Genomic DNA, 19,366 nt, shown 5'->3' on the forward strand with positions numbered 1-19,366 from the left:
TTCACCACAGGTAATGGCATAACTGAAGTGCTAATGCTGCCATTTATACACTTACATTTGTAACGTTTTATATAAAGGGTAACGTGTGTCAGTCACCTGCCCATTGTTCCCAGTTGGCACCAAATGACTCAAGGCAAAGGTATTACTTCTGGTGCCACTACCACTCAGGCTGCCTGCCATTGAAGTGAATGTTGTCAGGTGGATTTTGAGCCAAATACATGCATTTGAGTGGGAACAGGCAGTTTCCATTTCAATGGAAGTCATTAGAAGGTAGCCAAAGTTGTGACAGCCGTTACCCTGCCAGGTGGACCTCATGGGGGGTCCATACCCTGCTGCCCTCCCTCCCCTGATCGTGGCAAAGTATAAGGTATAGGGGAGGGGGAAGGGACTGGCACCGGGTGAGTGGGCACATGAGCAGATAGTTGGGGGCCCCTGAGGGGGTGTGGGCCTTGCATCCCAGTGTGTCCCTGGCCTAAATACTGGGCAACACTTGGTCATAAGGAGAAGGAAAGTCATAATTACTGGGGGGGTGTACCATTTTTTTAGGCACCCCCAGTGACTACTGCTCTCAGGGATAGAATTCTAAGTCCCATTTAGAGTATTTGTAGCCCAAGTCTTTGTATAGCCCACGCTCTGCATTTCTAGAGGGCACATAAAGTGCACAATTTGGACCACAATCGCCTTATTTTTTCCCCACAATGTATTGTATTTTCCCCCAGAATTACTGTTTCATTGCAGACACAAGCAGGCAATTCTCTTGATGCAATTGTGCTGTGTCTACTGCAATTGAATCCGATTTGCTAAAATGGACAGAAGTGCACATGTGCTTCATTGCAAACTGGGCGCCTATATTTCCTAAGTCTGCCTGATGGCATTTCCGGTGTTCGCTGGCATCATTTCCAGTGTTGAATGGTTAATGGCATCTGTTTCTTTAGGTGCAAGTGTGCCGTGCCTAGTGACGCACAGGGCAGAGGGAACCCTGGAGTTGCTGTCTGGTCAGGGCCCAATTCAGAGCCCAAGGCAGAAAGGACTGAGCGGTGCCAGGCACAACTATCTGAAGGTGCGAAGAGCACATTTTGACTCAAATACCTTCAATAATAGCCAGTTGTATTAGGCACAACTCACTGTGAGGAAAAGCACAAATTGCCCATTGTGCTTGCGGCAGTAAATGAGCCCTTAGATGTGTTACTTTTCTGTGGTTGCATTACATTACCGACTGATGGGGCCAGTGGTGTAGGAAGTGTGTGCCAGGCCCCCCTACAAAAGAATCTTCAGATGGACCCAGCGCACAGCAATCCATACCCAGTTCAGCCACCTGCGCACTCCCCCCGCTGACGTCTCCCATCCTCCTGCGACCCCCCCAAAAGGTAGGAGAGCGGCAGGGGCGGTGGATGTTCTTTTCAGCTATAGAGGGGGTTCAGCCCCCGCCCCCCATCCCCTGGGACCCTCACACGTGACTGTGGGTCTGCTTCCTCTAAGGTTACGACTGATGGAGCTTCTCATTCCAAGTCTGTATCCTCTTATAGGAGAATAGCAAGAATGGATATTCCATGAGAATTACAGAGACATTACAGGACTGATAGGAAGCAAAGAGATAACATCACACTGGAGCTATAGAGTAAACAAAACAAGCGGCTTCTGCTGCAAAGTAATTGTGCTTTGAAAAAATCTCCTGGCTTTGAGAAGTTTGGAAAATAGCCTATTGATTGGAGAGATCAGCAATCCGACGCACCCTTTGTGCTGCACCGAGCTTCTCTACAGTCAGAACTGCCAGTGAACAAAGGGAGGCGCACAATAGACGGAGATGATACCTTGTCAAGATATGAAATCAATGCTGATTTGGCTGCGTTATCTGTGAACTGCCCATTGTCTGGCTTTATTTCAGTAAATAGCAACATAAGCTAGCCCTATCTTAGTGGCACTTTATTGACAGAGTTTTGCAGTGACATTAGGGAACACATCGGGAATGGATTTGCCGTCAGCCTGTTTTTTGCCATGCTTGGCCTAGAGCCCAATTGTTCTACAGGCCCAGCGCAAGCAGATAAATACCTTCCCTAATTAGCCACTGCCTCACATGGATCAGAATGCCACTTGTGTGATACTGATATAGGAAAGGTTAGGATAAACAATCACAGCAATTAGTGTATATGTTAGAGTTGCAGTATTAATTAGTTAGAACATTAAATTAGTGCTGAGCTTAGGAGTTATGATTCACTGGCCTTTTTAAAGGAGAACTAAAGGACAATGAAAGGTTAATATAAATTAAAAGTAAGTCTAAAGGCATTCTTTTTAAGTACTTACTGCATATCTAAATTCCCAGATCCCTGCTTGCTTCTCTGAGATATGGTGCTGGCAGCCTACAGCAGTGTGAAGCCTACAGTGACATCACTGAAATCTCTCTCCCCTTCCTGTAGGTGCCAGCGGCAGCCTTCCTATTCTCTGAGCATGTGTGTAACTTGATCCTGTCTCCTGTTCTGAGCTACACATGCCCACCAGCCAATCAGAAGCGGATCTGGCAGAGGGGGGGGGGAAGGAATGAAACACATGTGCAGTATGAAACAAGGAGGGAAAGGAAGGGAGAATACCATTTTAGAGATGGCTGCCTGTTCTAGAAAATGTGAAGTAAGTGTGACTGAGTAAATATGTGATTAGGTGAGCCAAAAGTGTGGCGTTTTTACTAAACAATAGGAGGACTATTGGGCAGTAGGCTTTTTACATTTTGACTTGCATGGCCTAAAGCCAGCCATACACGCACCAATAATATTGTACCAATCCTCGCTTCACACGATATTTGGTGCGTGTATGGCGGCTCTAAGAGTCGACCGATATCGCAGAAAGCTGCGGATATTGGTTGACTTATTTATCGACCAGGTTAAAAGGTTTTGATCAGGCGCCATTGAAGGTGCCCAAGCAAAATCTACGTTCAGTGCTGAATTGCCAGGTGGAGGTAGAATTTCTATTGTTTCTACCTCCATATCTGACGATTCAGCCCTGACAGTCAGTGGAGGGTGGGAACGATCTTTTGTGCGTACAATGGTCGCACAAAAGATCGGAATTGCTACGTTGTGTGGCCACCTTAAGGCAGCAATAGCCCTTTCACAGGGAAGATCCGTCCCCCCTAAAGATGCTACAGTAACCCCCCCCATCTTTTTTCTGCTGGTTAAAGCAGCACAGAGCATGTACAGGGAATCAGCAGAAAGATGGGGGGCTACTGGGGGTGTCTGACCTAGAATATTACAAAATCTTCCCCTCAGTAAGCCAATGGTCACTGCAGATATGCCTGGTTTTGCTTTGGATGAAAATGACTTGGTTTGAGAAAATCTCTTCAGCGTATGAGTACTACTCCCTTAGAAACTTCCAACTGAGCTGCAGTTTGGCACATTAGCATTAGCACTAGTGATGGGCGAAATGTTTCACCAGGCATGGATTCGCGGCGAATTTCGCGTTTCGCCATTGGCGGATTGTTTCGCGAAATGGATGAAAAAATTTGTAGCTGCGCGACAAAAGAATAGCCGCGGACGACAAAAGAATAGCCACGGGCAACAAAAGAACAGCCGTGGGCAACAAAAGAATAGCCGCGGACGACAAAAGAATAGCCGCGGACGACAAAAGAATGGCCGCGGGCGACAAAAGAATAGCCGCGGGCGGCAAAAGAATAACCACAGGCGGCAAAAGAATAGCCGCGGACGACAAAAGAATAGCCGCGGGCGGCAAAAGAATGGCCGCGGGCGACAAAAGAATAGCCGCGGGCGGCAAAAGAATAACCACAGGCGGCAAAAGAATAGCCGCGGGCGGCAAAAGAATAGACGCGGGCAGCAAAAGAATAGCCGCGGGTGACAAAAGAATAGCCGCGGGCGACAAAGAAAATTTTTTTTGACGCGCAACATTTTCACCATTTTGCAAATTTTTTGCCGTTTCGCAAATCTTTTGAAAGATTTGCAAATTTTTGGGCGAAACGGGACAGATTCGCTCATCACTAATTAGCACAATATTGCCAACCCAAGGTGGGCATAGCGGGGTAACGATTTGCTAGTTTGCAGGCAAATCTTACTGTGTATGGCTACCTTTCAATCAGTAGCGGCCCTGTGTGGATCAGGTAGAGGAGGTTTTTTTAAATGTAAAAATGCAAAAATAGCTCTGTTAATAATGCCTGGCCTTATCTGCCTAGTGCCATAAATAGCTCATTCATCTCCAGGGATTTCTGCTGAGTCAATTTCTGAGGCCAGATTGCAATTGGTCATGTATGTGAAAAATGGACAGTTGGTCTTCCACTTGGATTGCCATGGCTTTCCCAATAACATTTCCAGGAAATGAAGGTTCATAGCTGCTCTGTGGATACAATCAGTGTAAAGTAATGACTTTTTGAGAAGGGGACAGACAAGTGCTCACTGTAATGGGTCTGAAAATCCTCGTCTGTAGGGAACAATGTGTCACACTGTGAGCTAATATTGTGCCATTCAGCGCCTATGTTTTCAATCAGTCAGTTGTAGTATAGAATATAATTGGGAATTTCAGATACAGGTATCGGACCCCTTATTTGTAAACCCATTATCCAGAAAGTTCCGAATTATAGAAAGGTCATCTCCCATAGACTCCATTTTAATCAAATAATTCACATTTTTAAAAATGGTTTCCTTTTTCTCTGTAATAATAAAACAGTACCATTAATTGAGATTAATAATAAAACAGTACCTTATACTTGATACCAACTAAGATATAATTACCCCTTATTGGGGGCAGAACAGCCCTATTGGGTTTATTTAATGGTTATATAATTCCCTTTTCTCTGTAATAATAAAACAGAACCTGTACTTGATCCCAACTAAGATATAATTACCCCTTATTGGGGGCAGAACAGCCCTATTGGGTTTATTTAATGGTTAAATGATTCCCTTTTCTCTGTAATAATAAAACAGTACCTGTACTTGATCCCAACTAAGATATAATTACCCCTTATTGGGGGCAGAACAGCCCTATTGGGTTTATTTCATGGTTAAATGATTCCCTTTTCTCTGTAATAATAAAACAGTACCTGTACTTGATCCCAACTAAGATATAATTACCCCTTATTGGGGGCAGAACAATCCTATTGGGTTTATTTCATGGTTAAATGATTCCCTTTTCTCTGTAATAATAAAACAGTACCTGTACTTGATCCCAACTAAGATATAATTACCCCTTATTGGGGGCAGAACAGCCCTATTGGGTTTATTTCATGTTTAAATGATTCCATTTTCTCTGTAATAATAAAACAGTACCTGTACTTGATCCCAACTAAGATATAATTACCCCTTATTGGGGCAGAACAGCCCTATTGGGTTTATTTAATGGTTAAATGATTCCCTTTTCTCTGTAATAATAAAACAGTACCTGTACTTGATCCCAACTAAGATATAATTACCCCTTATTGGGGGCAGAACAATCCTATTGGGTTTAATTACTGTTTAAATAACGTTTTTAGCAGACTTAAGGTAGAAGATCCGAATTACAGAAAGACCCCTTATCCGGAAAACCCCGGTCCCGAGCATTCTGGATAATGGGTCCCACGCCTGTAATACAGTAGGGGTCTTTACTTAGAGCAAGAGTCTCCAGCCTTTTTTACCCATGATCCTCATTTAAAAGTTAAAAGAGTTGGGGAGCGACACAAGCATAAAGAAGTTTTTGGGGTGCTAAATAAGCGCTGTTATTGGCTATTTGGTAGCCCCAAATGGACAGACAGCCTACAGAAGGTTCTCAGTATACCAAAACTTGCCTCCAAGCCAGGAATTTAAAAATAAGTACAGGTATGGGATCCAATATCTGAAAAAGCTCTGAATTATGGGAAGGCAATCTGCCATAGACTTCATTTTCATCAAATAATTCACATTTTTAAAATAGATTAAATATTATTTCATTTTTCTCAGTAATAATGAAACAGTAACTTGTAGTTGATCCCAACTAATCTAGAATTAATTCATATTGGAGAGGAACTAATCCTATTGGGTTTAATTAACGTTTAAATGATATTTAGCAATATTAGGGTAAAGAGATCCAGCACGGAGGTGCAGCAATTGCGTGTAAATGTAATAGAGACTAAGGGGTGATGTAAAAAAAGCCACTAAGTTTGCCCAGGTGCAGTAACCTATAGCAACCCACCAGCAGGTAGCATTTACTGATCACCTGTTGATAAACAAATCGTATTGGTTGCTATGGGTTATTGCTCCTGGGCAAACTTAGTGTCTTTTATTGCATATAATGGTGAGATTGTAACTGAGACAGGGACCCATGGAACTGATACATCTCTACAGAGCACTGATGAATATTTCAGCGCAGGATAATGGCATTAGAGATGTATGAACGAGCGAAAATTCACAAAAAGTCAATAGATGGTTTTTATCGTGGCTGCTTATTGTGGTGACTTTTTCCAAGCAAAATACATTGGAGTCTATAGGTGTTTTATTTTGCAGACACTATTACCACTGCAACTTTTTTTTGCAGCAACTTTTTGCGACCGTAGGCATTCTATCACCGTGGTTTTTGCATTTTTTCATTCAAAAAAACAGTGTAGAAACATAATCAATGAGAGCTTATAGGCTGACATAATGAGGCTGCTGTGCCGCCGTGACGTGGGAATGTTACCGCTAAAGCCCCAAGCAGCTGTACTGGTAGCACTCTGACAAGGAACTGGTGGGATTAAACACGGGAATAGCAATTGCTTTGCTGGCCTGGTGCCCGACATCTAAATATCAACTGCAAACACATATTAACCTCATGGGAAGCAGTGCCTTTAACATATTCTCTGTGCCCTTTAATTAATAAGAAATGGTAGGGTTGCACAGTCCATAATAACACCCATGGTTGCTTGGAAATAAATGATTATATTAACAGAGAAATAACAGAGTCGGAATGTCAGGCCTGGCTACCAAGGAGCTAAGAAAGGTTTCTCCTTCTGGATTCAGTCCACTGTTTCTCCTGTGCAGGGTATAATTATATCACATTCAGTCACATTAAAGGGGAAAATTAAAAAAAAAAAAAACAGCTTAGTTGCCCTTTAAGAAGTAATAGCAACAAGGGATGTTCAGCATTGAAAAAGTGGGGTTTATTAGATTACAATAATATAATCTAATATTCAGCTAAAACGAACTGTCTCTGACTGCCAAGTGCAACAGGGAACCCGCACAGACACTAGAGGGCAGAGTTTTATCTCCGCATGAGGGTACAAAGGAGACTTTGCTTATGTCTGTGCCGTCCTGAAGTGCAATGAAAAGGCAGGTAGTTTTTAATTTGTTTAAATTACATTTTAAAAAATTCAATAAATAACTCCAAAGTGCCCTCTTCTGCTTTAGACTTAGCGATGAGGTCTTATGAGGAAAAGAAGAAAAAAAAAAAAAAAAAAAATATAGTGTAATACTGTTATTACTTCACAAAGTGCACTCTCATGTGCTTTTTAACACCAGTGATGACTTTTACTTATATCACCCTTTTGTTTCAAAAGAGAGGGTATAAACCTAAGGAAATAAAAGAGGCAAGAGAAAAAACTAAGAGACTAGAGAGACAACAACTGCTGGTATATAAGGACCATGATCAAATAGAAGGAAATGAGAGGTTTGACTTTATAACACAATACAATCCTCAAAGTAAGGAAATAAAAAAAATAATCAAAAAACATTGGGAAGTCTTGAAATTAGATGCAGATTTATATCAACAATTACCAAGCGAACCGGGAATAATATTTAAAAGGGCAACCAACTTGAAACAAAGGGTGACAAGGAGCTGTATACCACCAGGAGCAAAATCAAAGGATAAAAGCTTAGTGGGGTATTATCCATGTGTCACCTGCAAAGCGTGTAAATATGGCAAGAAAACAAAAAAATTTACATCAAAAGTAACAAATGAGGAGTTTCAAATTGATACAATAATAAGATGTACAACTAAGAATGTTATCTATGTGCTAGAATGCCCTTGCGGCCTACAGTATGTAGGAAAGACAAATCGAAGCATAAGACAGAGACTAGGAGAACACATTGGTAATATTAAGAAAGGTCTGGAGACACACAGTGTCTCAAAACATTTTAAACTGGCACATAACCAAAACCCAAAGGGGCTAATATGCTACGGTATAGAGATAATAGAACCAAATTGGAGAGGTGGAGATATAGTGAGACATACATTGCGTAGAGAAAGCTGGTGGATATACAAATTAAAAACATTAAACCCGCTAGGCCTAAATATTGATTACAATCTGAGGGCATTTTTGTGATTCCTAAAAAGTTTTTTTTTTAAAAAATGTAAAATAATTTTTTTATGAATGGGTTAAAAAAGTGTTTTTACATGAAAGGGTTAAAAATATTTTTTTTGGCTATTCTATGCTGTTTTATGCTGATATAAAAATCTATTGGTTTTTTATGCTGTTTTAATACTTATAAAGTTGGAATTGATTGAATTCTCTAAGCACAAAGTGAACACATGGACTTAGAGACATTGTGCAAACAAATGGTACAATAAAGTTTGGACATTTTGAACTGTGGGATATTTAAACATAGCCAGGATGTAGTGAGGTCATCGCTCAGGAGGAAGCCGGAAGTGGCGAAACGCGTCAGCGGTGAGAGAGGACGCAGAGGAGAAGCACTATACAGGGCAGGACTGCTGAACCCAGAAACGACACTGCAGGTCGGGAACAGGGAAAGAAAAAGGAGCAGCCACCTGATCCATACCAGTGACTCTTGACATGCGCATCCTATACTCTGTTTGTGAGTGTATTGGGAAGTTTTATTTATATTAAAGTATTTAAGTTTTTACACATATGGCGTATGCATTTATCCCACAGTAAGTGCACAGAAGGGGAAGGGAAGCGGAAAGGTCGTGGAATTAACCTAAAGTTGCTAAAGTTGGAAATTTACCTGTGTGAAGTGGTTCCTAACACTGCCTGAAATTAAGAGGTGGGAAAGCAGAGAGTCGTGAGCTACAAGTGAACCAATTGGATGCCATATAAACCCAAGGGGGTCTGTAAGTAGATTGGCAATCGGAAAGGGATATCACAACTGGGCACAAAAGGTGATATAAGTGATATAAGTAAAAGTCATCAGTGGTGTTAAAAAGCACATGAGAGTGCACATTGTGAAGTAATAACAGTATTACACCTATATTTTTTTTTTTTTTTTTCTTCTTTTCCTCATAAGACCTCATCGCTTAGTCTAAAGCAGAAGAGGGCACTTTGGAGTTATTTATTGAATTTTATTTGACCTGGGACACGAGGTATCTGAAGTGAGGAGCATACACTGAGAATTGCACTTATTTATATTTTAAAAAATGCATGAAGCCTGTTTAGAGCTGGAGTTAGAGAAGAATGGGCCCCCCGTGTTGCATGATTGTCCAACCTGCTATTCTCTCACCTAGTGATCCCCAACCAGTGGCTCAGGGGCAACATGTTGCTCCCCAACCCCTTGGATGTTGCTCTCAGTGCCCCCAAACCAGGGAGTTATTTTTGAATTCCTGACTTGGGGGCAAGTTTTGGTTGAATAAAAACAAGATTTCCTACCAAATAAAGCCCCTGTAAGCTGATAGGGTGCATAGAGGCTGCCTAATAGCCAATCACAACCCTTATTTGGCTCCTCCATGAACTTTTATGGTGCTTGTGTTGCTCCCCAAGTCTTTTTATATTTTACTGTGACTCACAAGTAAGAAAGTTTGGGGACCCCTGCCTAACCACAAGCATCCTCACCATGATGGGAGCCTCTCTGGCATCTGGAGGCCCCTAAACATCCCAGAGCTAGTTAAGCTAGTAAGCTGAGTCACCACTCATTGATAGTAACCTCATTTATTAAATTCTATACACATGTACTGACGTTTGCAGGTAAGATTCCATTTACTAACCCATTTACAGTAGCAGGTGCAAAATTGCATCCTTAAAGGAACAGTAGCACCAAAAAATGAAGAGTATAAACATAATATATTATGTTCTACTGCCGTGCAGTGGTAACATCTAGTTTAAATCCCTACTATAGTTTATATAATCAAAGCTACTGTGTAGCCCCGGGGGCAGCCATTCAAGCAGGAAAAAAGAGAAAAGGGACAGGTTACATAGATAACAGATACACTGTGTAGATTGACATTGTATTCTGCTGAGTGTATCTGCTATGTAACCTGTGCCTTTTCTCTTTTTTCCAGCTTGAATGGCTGCCCCCGTGGCTACACAGCAGCTTATTTATAGTCTTTCTGAAGCAAGCATGGAACTTACTAATGCAGGGCAACAGTACATTATATTTTAATTACTTGAAAACATTTTCATTTTCTGGTGTTACTGTTCCGTTAAAGACATTGAAACTTTTGTTATATCATCCCTCCTGATTACTGAAGGAGTAGTTAATCTTTAAGTTAAATTTATATGCTGTAGACTAGTGATGTGCGGGTCAGGAAAAACTCAACCTGCAAAACCTTAACCCACACCCGACCCAAATCCGCAAAATGTTGCCATTGTAGGACCCGCACCCAATCCGTACCCTTGTCTTTCTGCTCTGTAAGCTACAGTTGTGGGTGCCTTAGGTTCCAAGACAGGGACATTTGGGGAGCAGATTGGGAGTGCACTTCCCCAGTCCAACCTGCAATGGTCGCCCAAACTTGAACCCTAACCCGTCTGACCTAACACTAAACCTGTGGGTCAATCCACACTTTACTATTGTAATCTGTCCTTTTCTTACCAACTTTTTAATTAGTCTTCATTTTTTTCATAGTTTTTAAATTAAATCTTTCCAGCTTTCAAATGGAGCTCACAGCCAAAAAACGATTTCTCTACGAGGATACAATTTTATTGTTATTGTTACTTTTTATTACTTATTTTTCTACAAGGCCATCTCCTATTCATATTCCAATCTCATATTTAAACCGCTGCCTATTTGCTAGCATAAACTGTCCCCTAGCAGAGCTGCTGAAATGCCATAATGGAGACCCACTGAAATAAAACCCCAAAATAATTCCAAAACCACTAAATATAAAAAAATGAAGGCCATTGCAGATTGTCTCAGAATAGCACTGTCTACACCAGTGCTGTCCAACTTCTGTTGTACCGAGGGCCGGAATTTTTCCGACCTACGTGGTGGAGGGCCGATAATGGAAGCCAGTTTTGACCACTCCCCTTTTTGAAACCGCACCCACTTGAAAACACACCCATGTTATCACATGACCATACCCATATTAATGGTTGTAGTACAGCAAAAACCTGCCATACTCTGCCTGCCCTACCCTGCCTGTGTGTGCCATACTCTGCCTTCCCTACCCTGCCTGTGTGTGCCATACTCTGCCTGCCCTACCCTGCCTGTGTGTGCCATACTCTGCCTGCCCTACCCTGCCTGTGTGTGCCATACTCTGCCTGCCCTACCCTGTCTGTGTGTGCCATACTTTCACTGTGTGTGCCATTCTTGGCTGGTTTGTGCCATACTTGGCCTGTGTGTGCCATACTCTGCCTGCCCTACCCTGCCTGTGTGTGCCATACTCTGCCTTCCCCACCCTGCCTGCGTGTGCCATACTTTCACTGTGTTTGCCATTCTTGGCTGGTTTGTGCCATACTTGGCCTGTGTGTGCCATACTCTGCCTTCCCTACCCTGCCTGTCTGTACACACTACAAAAAGAACATATTAAAAAGTTTTTTAATATATAGTTATTGTGCAGACTGTAGGAGCAGTGCCAGCATTGTGTCACTGTAGGCTGCCTGTGTGTGCCATACACACAGGCATCATAGGGCAAGCAGAGTATGGCACACGCAGGCAGCCTACAGTGACACAATGCTGGCACTGCTCCTACAGTCTGCACAATAACTATATATTAAAAAACTTTTTAATTGAAGTACCACCTCAGTATATGTTCTTTTTGTAGTGTGTAGGGATTATATGTGGGTTTCTACTGCTCCTGAGGTGTGAACAGGGGAACAATGGGGGTGATTACAGCCTGAGACTGAGGTGTGAACACTGCAGGGGTAGAACAATGCAGGTATTAAAAGGTGTGAACAACACAGGGGATTACATATTTAAACAATACAGAGGGATTACAGCCTGAATCTGAGGTGAGAACCATGCAGGGGGGGGCAGTTAATCACAGTACTGATACCATTTAAAGCTTACACAGGAGTAAGCCATCAAAGCAGCCAGACAGGTGGGGGGCCACACAGAGGGGGGCCCGCGGGCCGCCAGTTGGACAGCACTGGTCTACACCATACTAAGAGTTAATTTAAAGGTAAACTACCCTGAAAATATATTTGATTTGGCCGTGGTTGATCTCTGATGGCATGATCATGGGATTTGTGGGATTTATATAGTGGGTGGGTCAAGAACCCTGTCATGGCTGCTTGCAGAGGTTCTTAAGCCGTAAATAATTTATTTAAAAAAGAAGGTTCAAGAATTCACCATTCTATGCACCATAAAAAATAGGATTGAAAGCAAGAAACATCAGAATGGCCACAGCGTCAGGCTTCATATCTGTGTTAAATCTCTATTGTCTCTAATTAGGTTTTTTTTGCTCCAGGACTGACTATTTTCTATGAGAAAACAAGGCCTGGAGCCCCCCCGGACAGTGAGTACATGTAAGGAGGATGGCAGAGTGCAGTGTATGGGGAGGCTGCTGCTGCTGCTGGAATACTTGAGAAGTCACTGTGAGGGAAGAGTGTACTTGTTTGTCTCAAGTTTCCTCACCGGCTTCCATTCCAAGAACTTGTGCAGGTAAAATTAGCAAGCAAACATGATCAGTGTAAATAGGTTTTCCATGGATCTTCATTGTCCAAAATTGCTCTCTTCGGGGCAGAATGGCAGCTGACGGTGACCGTCTGGGGGGCTTGTAGGCATCTTACAGCAATGGATGTAACTTCTGCTGCAGCAAATCTATCTGGGGACTTCTTACAGGGAGCCAACCCGGGCCATCTGGGAGAGGAGCCTTTGGAAGATCGGCGGCTGACAGTTGCAGGAATCTCCCTGGGTCTGGAATCCAACTGGTCGTGGGTAAATGCTTTTCATTTTTCTCTTAATCAACTTAGGGTATTAGCTTGCTGGCCAAGGAACCATTCCTGTGTTACAGAATAATTCTATGCATGTTTGAGCTGCTTTTTACCAAAATTTCCTAAATCTTTCCCCCATTAAACAGTCATTAATAAGAGTTTCTGCACCCCTGGGCTAAACCATAAACCTAATGCACAGTGTTCCCAGCTGCCAGCAAGTGGCACCCACAGCTGCACATCTCCTTACACCACAATGGTATTCCTGACCTTGTTTCACGTGATGGGATTCCCTATAACAGGGAAATACTGGTTAATGCCCCTCGAGCAGGTAATAAGGCAGCTAAATGGGATCTATGCTCCAACACTGCTTTTTGCTTAAAAAATGAAAATATAATTCTAAGAAATGTGCCATGAACATTCAAGAAACCCTAAAGTTGTTTGTAAATGTAATTGCTGAAAGCAGTATCTCTCTTATTGTTTATTTTCTCTGCACTGCTGGTTCTGATTCCTGAAACAATGTAGCAGAAGCCAGCAGATATAGAGAACTGCTTGTGATTCACCGCTTCAAGAGTCAGAATCAGAAAGGGAGAATCAAACACTGCCAAGCCAGAGTACAAACAGACAAACAAGGCAACCCGGCTAGCTTGATCCAAAGCAGCCTCCCAAAGGGGAGAAGAAAGGAAAAGAGAGGTTCATTTCAGGCAGGCCACAGTAAATATGCCCCTAAACTTCCTATACAAGTGAATGGAGAGCTGTAAACTTTCCCTGCGTGGAGCCCTTTGATACAGTACATATGATACCATGAGAGAGAGAAAAAGGCAAAGACAGGGAGATCAATATCTTCTTATTTACTACCATGTTTACCATGACACACGTCAACACCACTGCATTATATTATCCCCTCTTCTATTTACCTGATCATGTAACACAGCACCGTGCATGATTCTCTGCACCCAGGTATCCCTCTTCTCTGTATCTTGCTCCGTCTCATCTTCAGAGTGAATCTGCATTATAGATCATTGCTCAGATTGGGGTGCAGGCACCCACCATTCATGTCCAGGCTTCAGCAAATCAGCCTCGCTTTACTGCACTTAAGATTCCATATACCCTGTACATTTGTGATGGATAAACACTGGACTGTACTTTATTAAGAGTGTTTAGGAATCCAGGTTCAGAATACAGACTCATGAATACAACCCTAACGAAAGCAGGAAACAGAGTAGAGACCTGCGGCAATTCAAGCAACAAGGAAAGCAGTGTGGAAAGTGCGACACAAAATTGCCAACTGAACCTATTTGTTTTGCACCCAGCCTTTCCCCTGTAGTGTTCTTTAGTAGGTGGCAGCACCCCTTGATAATAAAGGAGAGGGATCTAAAATGAAGCCCAGAGTGACCCCCTAAGTTTAGATACAACAATAACATTTAAGCCTCACAGAACAATCAGTTTTTGGCTGCTGGGGTCAGTGACCCCCATTTGCATGCTGGAAAGACCAACTGAAAAGTTGCTAAGAGTCAAAGGGGTTGTTCACCTTTGAGTATACTTTTAGTATGATGTAGAGAGTAATATTCTGAGACAATTTGCAATTGGTCCTCATTATTTATTATTTGTAGTTTTTTTTAATTATTTCAATTTTTGTTCAGAAGCTCTTAAATTTGATGTTTCAGCAGCTATCTGGTTGCTAGGGTCCAAATTACCTTAGCAACTAGAAAGTGGTTTGAATTAGAAACTGTTATATAAATAGAAGAGGACCTGAATAGCAACATGCATAATAAAAAGTAACAATAGCAATAAAATTGTAGCCTCACAGAGCAATAGTATTTTTGGCTGCCGGGGTCAGTGACCATTTAAAAGCTGCAAAGAGTTAGAAGAAGAGGGCAAATAATTCAGTTGTAGCACGGAGCTTTATACTACCAGTCTCTTCTATACCAGCTGTCCATGTCAGTGAGCTCTGGGAACGCTGTAGCCTGTTCCATTCTATCTAACCACTCTGTCCGTGCTTGTCAGCCATCACTGTACAGGAGGTGCCCAGACTGACAGCGCAGGGGCCACACACACCGCTCTCAGTGACACCACTGAGCCTGGCTCTGCACATTAGAGATGGATAGAGAGGGAGGATGTAGGGAAGTCACACCTTCATGAAAATAGCACATGGAGTATAATGTATATAGCACATACTGACACACGTCATCTACACACCCTTCATTCACATACTCTTCTACATCTTGGAAATTAAAATAAATTGAGAAAAAAAAAATCTAAATTGTAAATAGCTAAACTGATCAATTATGCAGTGTAACCTCCCTCAGCGCATCTGAATGGCAATACTCATGAATCATGAGCCTCTAGGGAATTTTTGGGTTCAAGACTCACTCCCACACATGTACTCCAGCATTTGTTTACAAGCTCTTAGCTCATTACAAGAATAGAGATTTATTATTGTCTTGGCCATCACATTTTCGGCGATTTGCCAAAATCGCGCCGCCGCGTGTGCCATCCCACCGGCGACTTAAATTTTCGCCGGTGGGATGGCAACTGATGGCAACTCGAGGAGATAAGTCGCCCGCGAACAGGGAGATTTGTCGCGGGCGACTAATCTCCCTGTGTGCCAGAGCCCTTACTAACTCAAGAAAGGATGAGTTCTTGAACAAGCATAGTATCCAAGGCTATTGTGATACTAATATCTACAGTTAGTATTACTGGTTGTATTTATAGTTTATGTATGTGAGTGTATAGATTGGTAAGTATAGGTTGTGGGTGCTGGGTTTACTTGGAAGGGTTGAACTTGATGGACACTGGTCTTTTTTCAACCCTATGCAACTATGTAAGTAAAAGATGTGAAAAGGCACAGATCTATAGAAAAATGACTTCAATATTTCTTTGAGCTTTGTTAATAAATCCTTATACATATTATAGTATGAAGAGACTGCTCATTTGAAATAATTCCTCAGACATGATGACTGACCAAGATGGAGACCAGTTCCAGGGGCTACACAGAGGCCAGTGAGGCCCCATGTTTATGACCAAAAGCACATTAACCAGAATACTGCAAGAAATACACACGTGACTAGAAACCATTACTCAAGAAACCCAACCCGAAGCCTAAAACTAACACAATAAATATCTAAATAAACAAAATAATGTAATTTAGTGATGTGTATCTAAAAACCATGTTACACTTGTCTCTTATACTCTTGTCAGGGCAGGAAGTAAAATGTTATGGGCAAAATTAAAATAGTTAGGGCAAACCTGAAGTCCTCTGCAAAAAGCTGGAAAGAAGTTACATTTTTGCCATTATATTAGAAGGACTAGAAAGACACCTCAGATGTTGTATAATAAGGGCCCTCCCTAAATCTAATGAGGTTATTTATACAATACCTTAATGACCTCAATTTCAGTGGTAGGTGGTGGCTGTAGCTCAGCAATACCTGGGGGTGCAGGTCAGACACCCATAATGTATACGCTAAAAATATCTACCGGTAAAGGTATAGGACCCATTATCCTGAATGCTCGGGACCTGGGGTTTTCCGGATAAGGGATCTTTCCGTAATTAGGATCTCCTAACTTAAGTCTACTAAAATATTATTAGAACATTAAATAAACCAAATAGGACTGTTTTGCCTCCAATAAGCATTAAAGGGAATCATTTAAACATGAATTAAACCCAATAGGATTGTTCTGCCCCCAATAAGGGGTAATTATATCTTAGTTGGGATCAAGTACAGGTACTGTTTTATTATTACAGAGAAAAGGGAATCATTTAACCATTAAATAAACCCAATAGGGCTGTTCTGCCCCCAATAAGGGGTAATTATATCTTAGTTGGGATCAAGTACAGGTACTGTTTTATTATTACAGAGAAAAGGGAATCATTTAACCATTAAATAAACCCAATAGGGCTGTTCTGCCCCCAATAAGGGGTAATTATATCTTAGTTGGGATCAAGTACAGGTACTGTTTTATTATTACAGAGAAAAGGGAATCATTTAACCATTAAATAAACCCAATAGGGCTGTTCTGCCCCCAATAAGGGGCAATTATATCTTAGTTGGGATCAAGTACAGGTACTGTTTTATTATTACAGCGAAAAGGGAATCATTTAACCATTAAATAAACCCAATAGGGCTGTTCTGCCCCCAATAAGGGGTAATTATATCTTAGTTGGGATCAAGTACAGGTACTGTTTTATTATTACAGAGAAAAGGGAATCATTTAACCATTAAATAAACCCAATAGGACTGTTCTGCCCCCAATAAGGGGTAATTATATCTTAGTTGGGATCAAGTACAGGTACTGTTTTATTATTACAGAGAAAAGGGAATCATTTAACCATGAAATAAACCCAATAGGGCTGTTCTGCCCCAATAAGGGGTAATTATATCTTAGTTGGGATCAAGTACAGGTACTGTTTTATTATTACAGAGAAAAGGGAATCATTTTTAAAAATTTGAATTATTTGCTTATAATGGAGTCTATGGGGGACAGCCTTTTCGTAATTCGGAACTGTCTGGATAATGGGTTTCTGGATAACGGATCTGATACCTGTATTACACAATATCATATGTCTTCTGTATATTAGCTATAATAGTCCCACCAAGGTGCTGGGAAGCAGTTGCCCTCTGTACACTACCCTACAGCCTGCCCTGCTGGTGATTATCATATTCGGGTCGAATCTCAGAACTGCCAGAACTGTATGCAGTCACTGAAGCTTGGAGCCAAGAGCCCCTCAACCGCGAGCACGTGGTACCCCTAATGACATCATCTATACAAGCCACGGCTCATTATCATATCCATTTTGCACATTGGGCTTCAGAATGCAGTGGTGCCTGTGGCCAGTAATGAAATCACATTATTTGCTGTGTGTTGGTATATCAAATTATCTAGCTATTTTCATGCTTTCATGCCCCTGAATGATCCATTTTCAAGCTGCACAGGTATTTTTATTTTTTTCAAACCACGTTTTTATTCACCTTTTACCATTACTGGCACATATTGCTTCTGACACACAAGTCCCAGAATAAATGATTTGATATGGGAGCGTGGAATTTCCTAATAAAGCCTTCCACCTGCTCCCCTTAGATAAACAGTTTTTATGCTTGTGATCCATCCAGTCATATTTTGGTCAGAGATCCAACATTAGATGTATTTATAGAACCAACGCCAATGACTTTTACAGCGTGCTTTTGGATGGGCCGTCATGCTGAGCCTGACTGTATCACAGGGATTTGAGAGGCATCCATGAGCTGAATCACAACCTATATTATAGAGTATTACACAGTATTACACCTTGTTTACAGAGTAAAGTAAACAACGGTATCTTTATAGTATGAAACATCATAAGCAGCCAATAATTATATTGTTGCTGGAAGTTCAACAGTTGGAGGGCAGCAGATCATTTATTGTTACTTAAATGGATTGTTCAAAAAAAATAGCATGTAACCGGATAGGTTTGGTAGCACTCCAGGTATTGTTGGGCTACAAGGCCTAGCAAACCACAGACAGCTGAAGGAACAAAAGAAGTCCATTACTGGTACAGGGCTACAAGGCAATTTCAATAACATGGCTCATCTAGAAGCTGTTTTGCTTCAAACATTTTACTTATATTAATATTAATATCAAATATTACATAATACTAATTTGTCTGTAACACAAGTCAAATTTGTGTCATTGTGCTGTTGGTGCCTGTTGTGTAGATAAGAGGTAACAAGGGGTGGACTGGGATGCCAGGGGCCCAACATTAAACCCTAGAGTGACCATAGACCCACTCTCCAAACTTGCTAAATTATTTTATTCTTCTAGTCTCTTTTCTTTACATGCTGTAATCTATCCTTCTATCTACAATGCCTCTTTGTTCCCAAACAGAAATAGGGGATAATCATGAATTAGGCCAAATGGTGCAGGAGAGCCCACTGACACCAAGGCCCACAGGAAGTCTTCCTGGTATACCAATAGGCCATTCCAACACTGCTTCTTGGTTGGTCTTTGGTTTCTCTCCATTTTAAAAGCCATTTCACATTCTCATGAGACCTCCTGTAAAGTCTGATAATTGTATTAGGAATTTTGGTTTCTTAAAAGACCACGTTCAAGATTATGGGCTGGAGAATGGCATTACAAGTAGCTATTGGAATTGACCTGGTTTTAATGCAATAGAACCTTTTAGGTTGTCTTAGATTTTGCCAAGGATTGTATTACTGTCCCACATAAACTTCTGCATTCCAAGTACAGGTCTTTTGGTCTTTGTGGTGCTAATTGTACATGGGTAGAGAACTGGCTGAAGGATCATCTACAGAGATTATACAGTATATCTATAGGGGAGTGATAAATTATTTACCCTTTATGTCTGCAGGCAGTTCCCTAAAGTTTATAGGGCAGTGCTCAGTGAATCCTATGATCCCAAGGGGGTGGCCCTTA

The 19,366-nt window shown here is 41.6% G+C and overlaps 1 protein-coding gene across 3 annotated transcripts in view; it reads left to right on the forward strand.

Moving 5' to 3' along the window:
• The first annotated feature begins 12,776 nt into the window (after positions 1 to 12,776).
• Positions 12,777 to 19,366, forward strand: part of lpin1 (lipin 1) — a 78,188-nt gene continuing 71,598 nt past the window's right edge. For 2 of the 3 annotated variants that reach the window (XM_031901801.1, XM_012963149.3), the window contains exon 1: positions 12,778 to 12,962. In XM_031901801.1, coding sequence (XP_031757661.1) covers positions 12,819 to 12,962 — 144 coding nt within the window. In that variant the 5' untranslated portion in view covers positions 12,778 to 12,818. Of the gene's footprint in view, positions 12,963 to 19,366 lie in introns of all 3 variants that reach the window. The other variant, XM_012963151.3, reaches the window with a different exon arrangement.

Source organism: Xenopus tropicalis, chromosome 5 (genome assembly GCF_000004195.4).
Source record: "Xenopus tropicalis strain Nigerian chromosome 5, UCB_Xtro_10.0, whole genome shotgun sequence".
NCBI lineage: Eukaryota > Metazoa > Chordata > Amphibia > Anura > Pipidae > Xenopus > Xenopus tropicalis.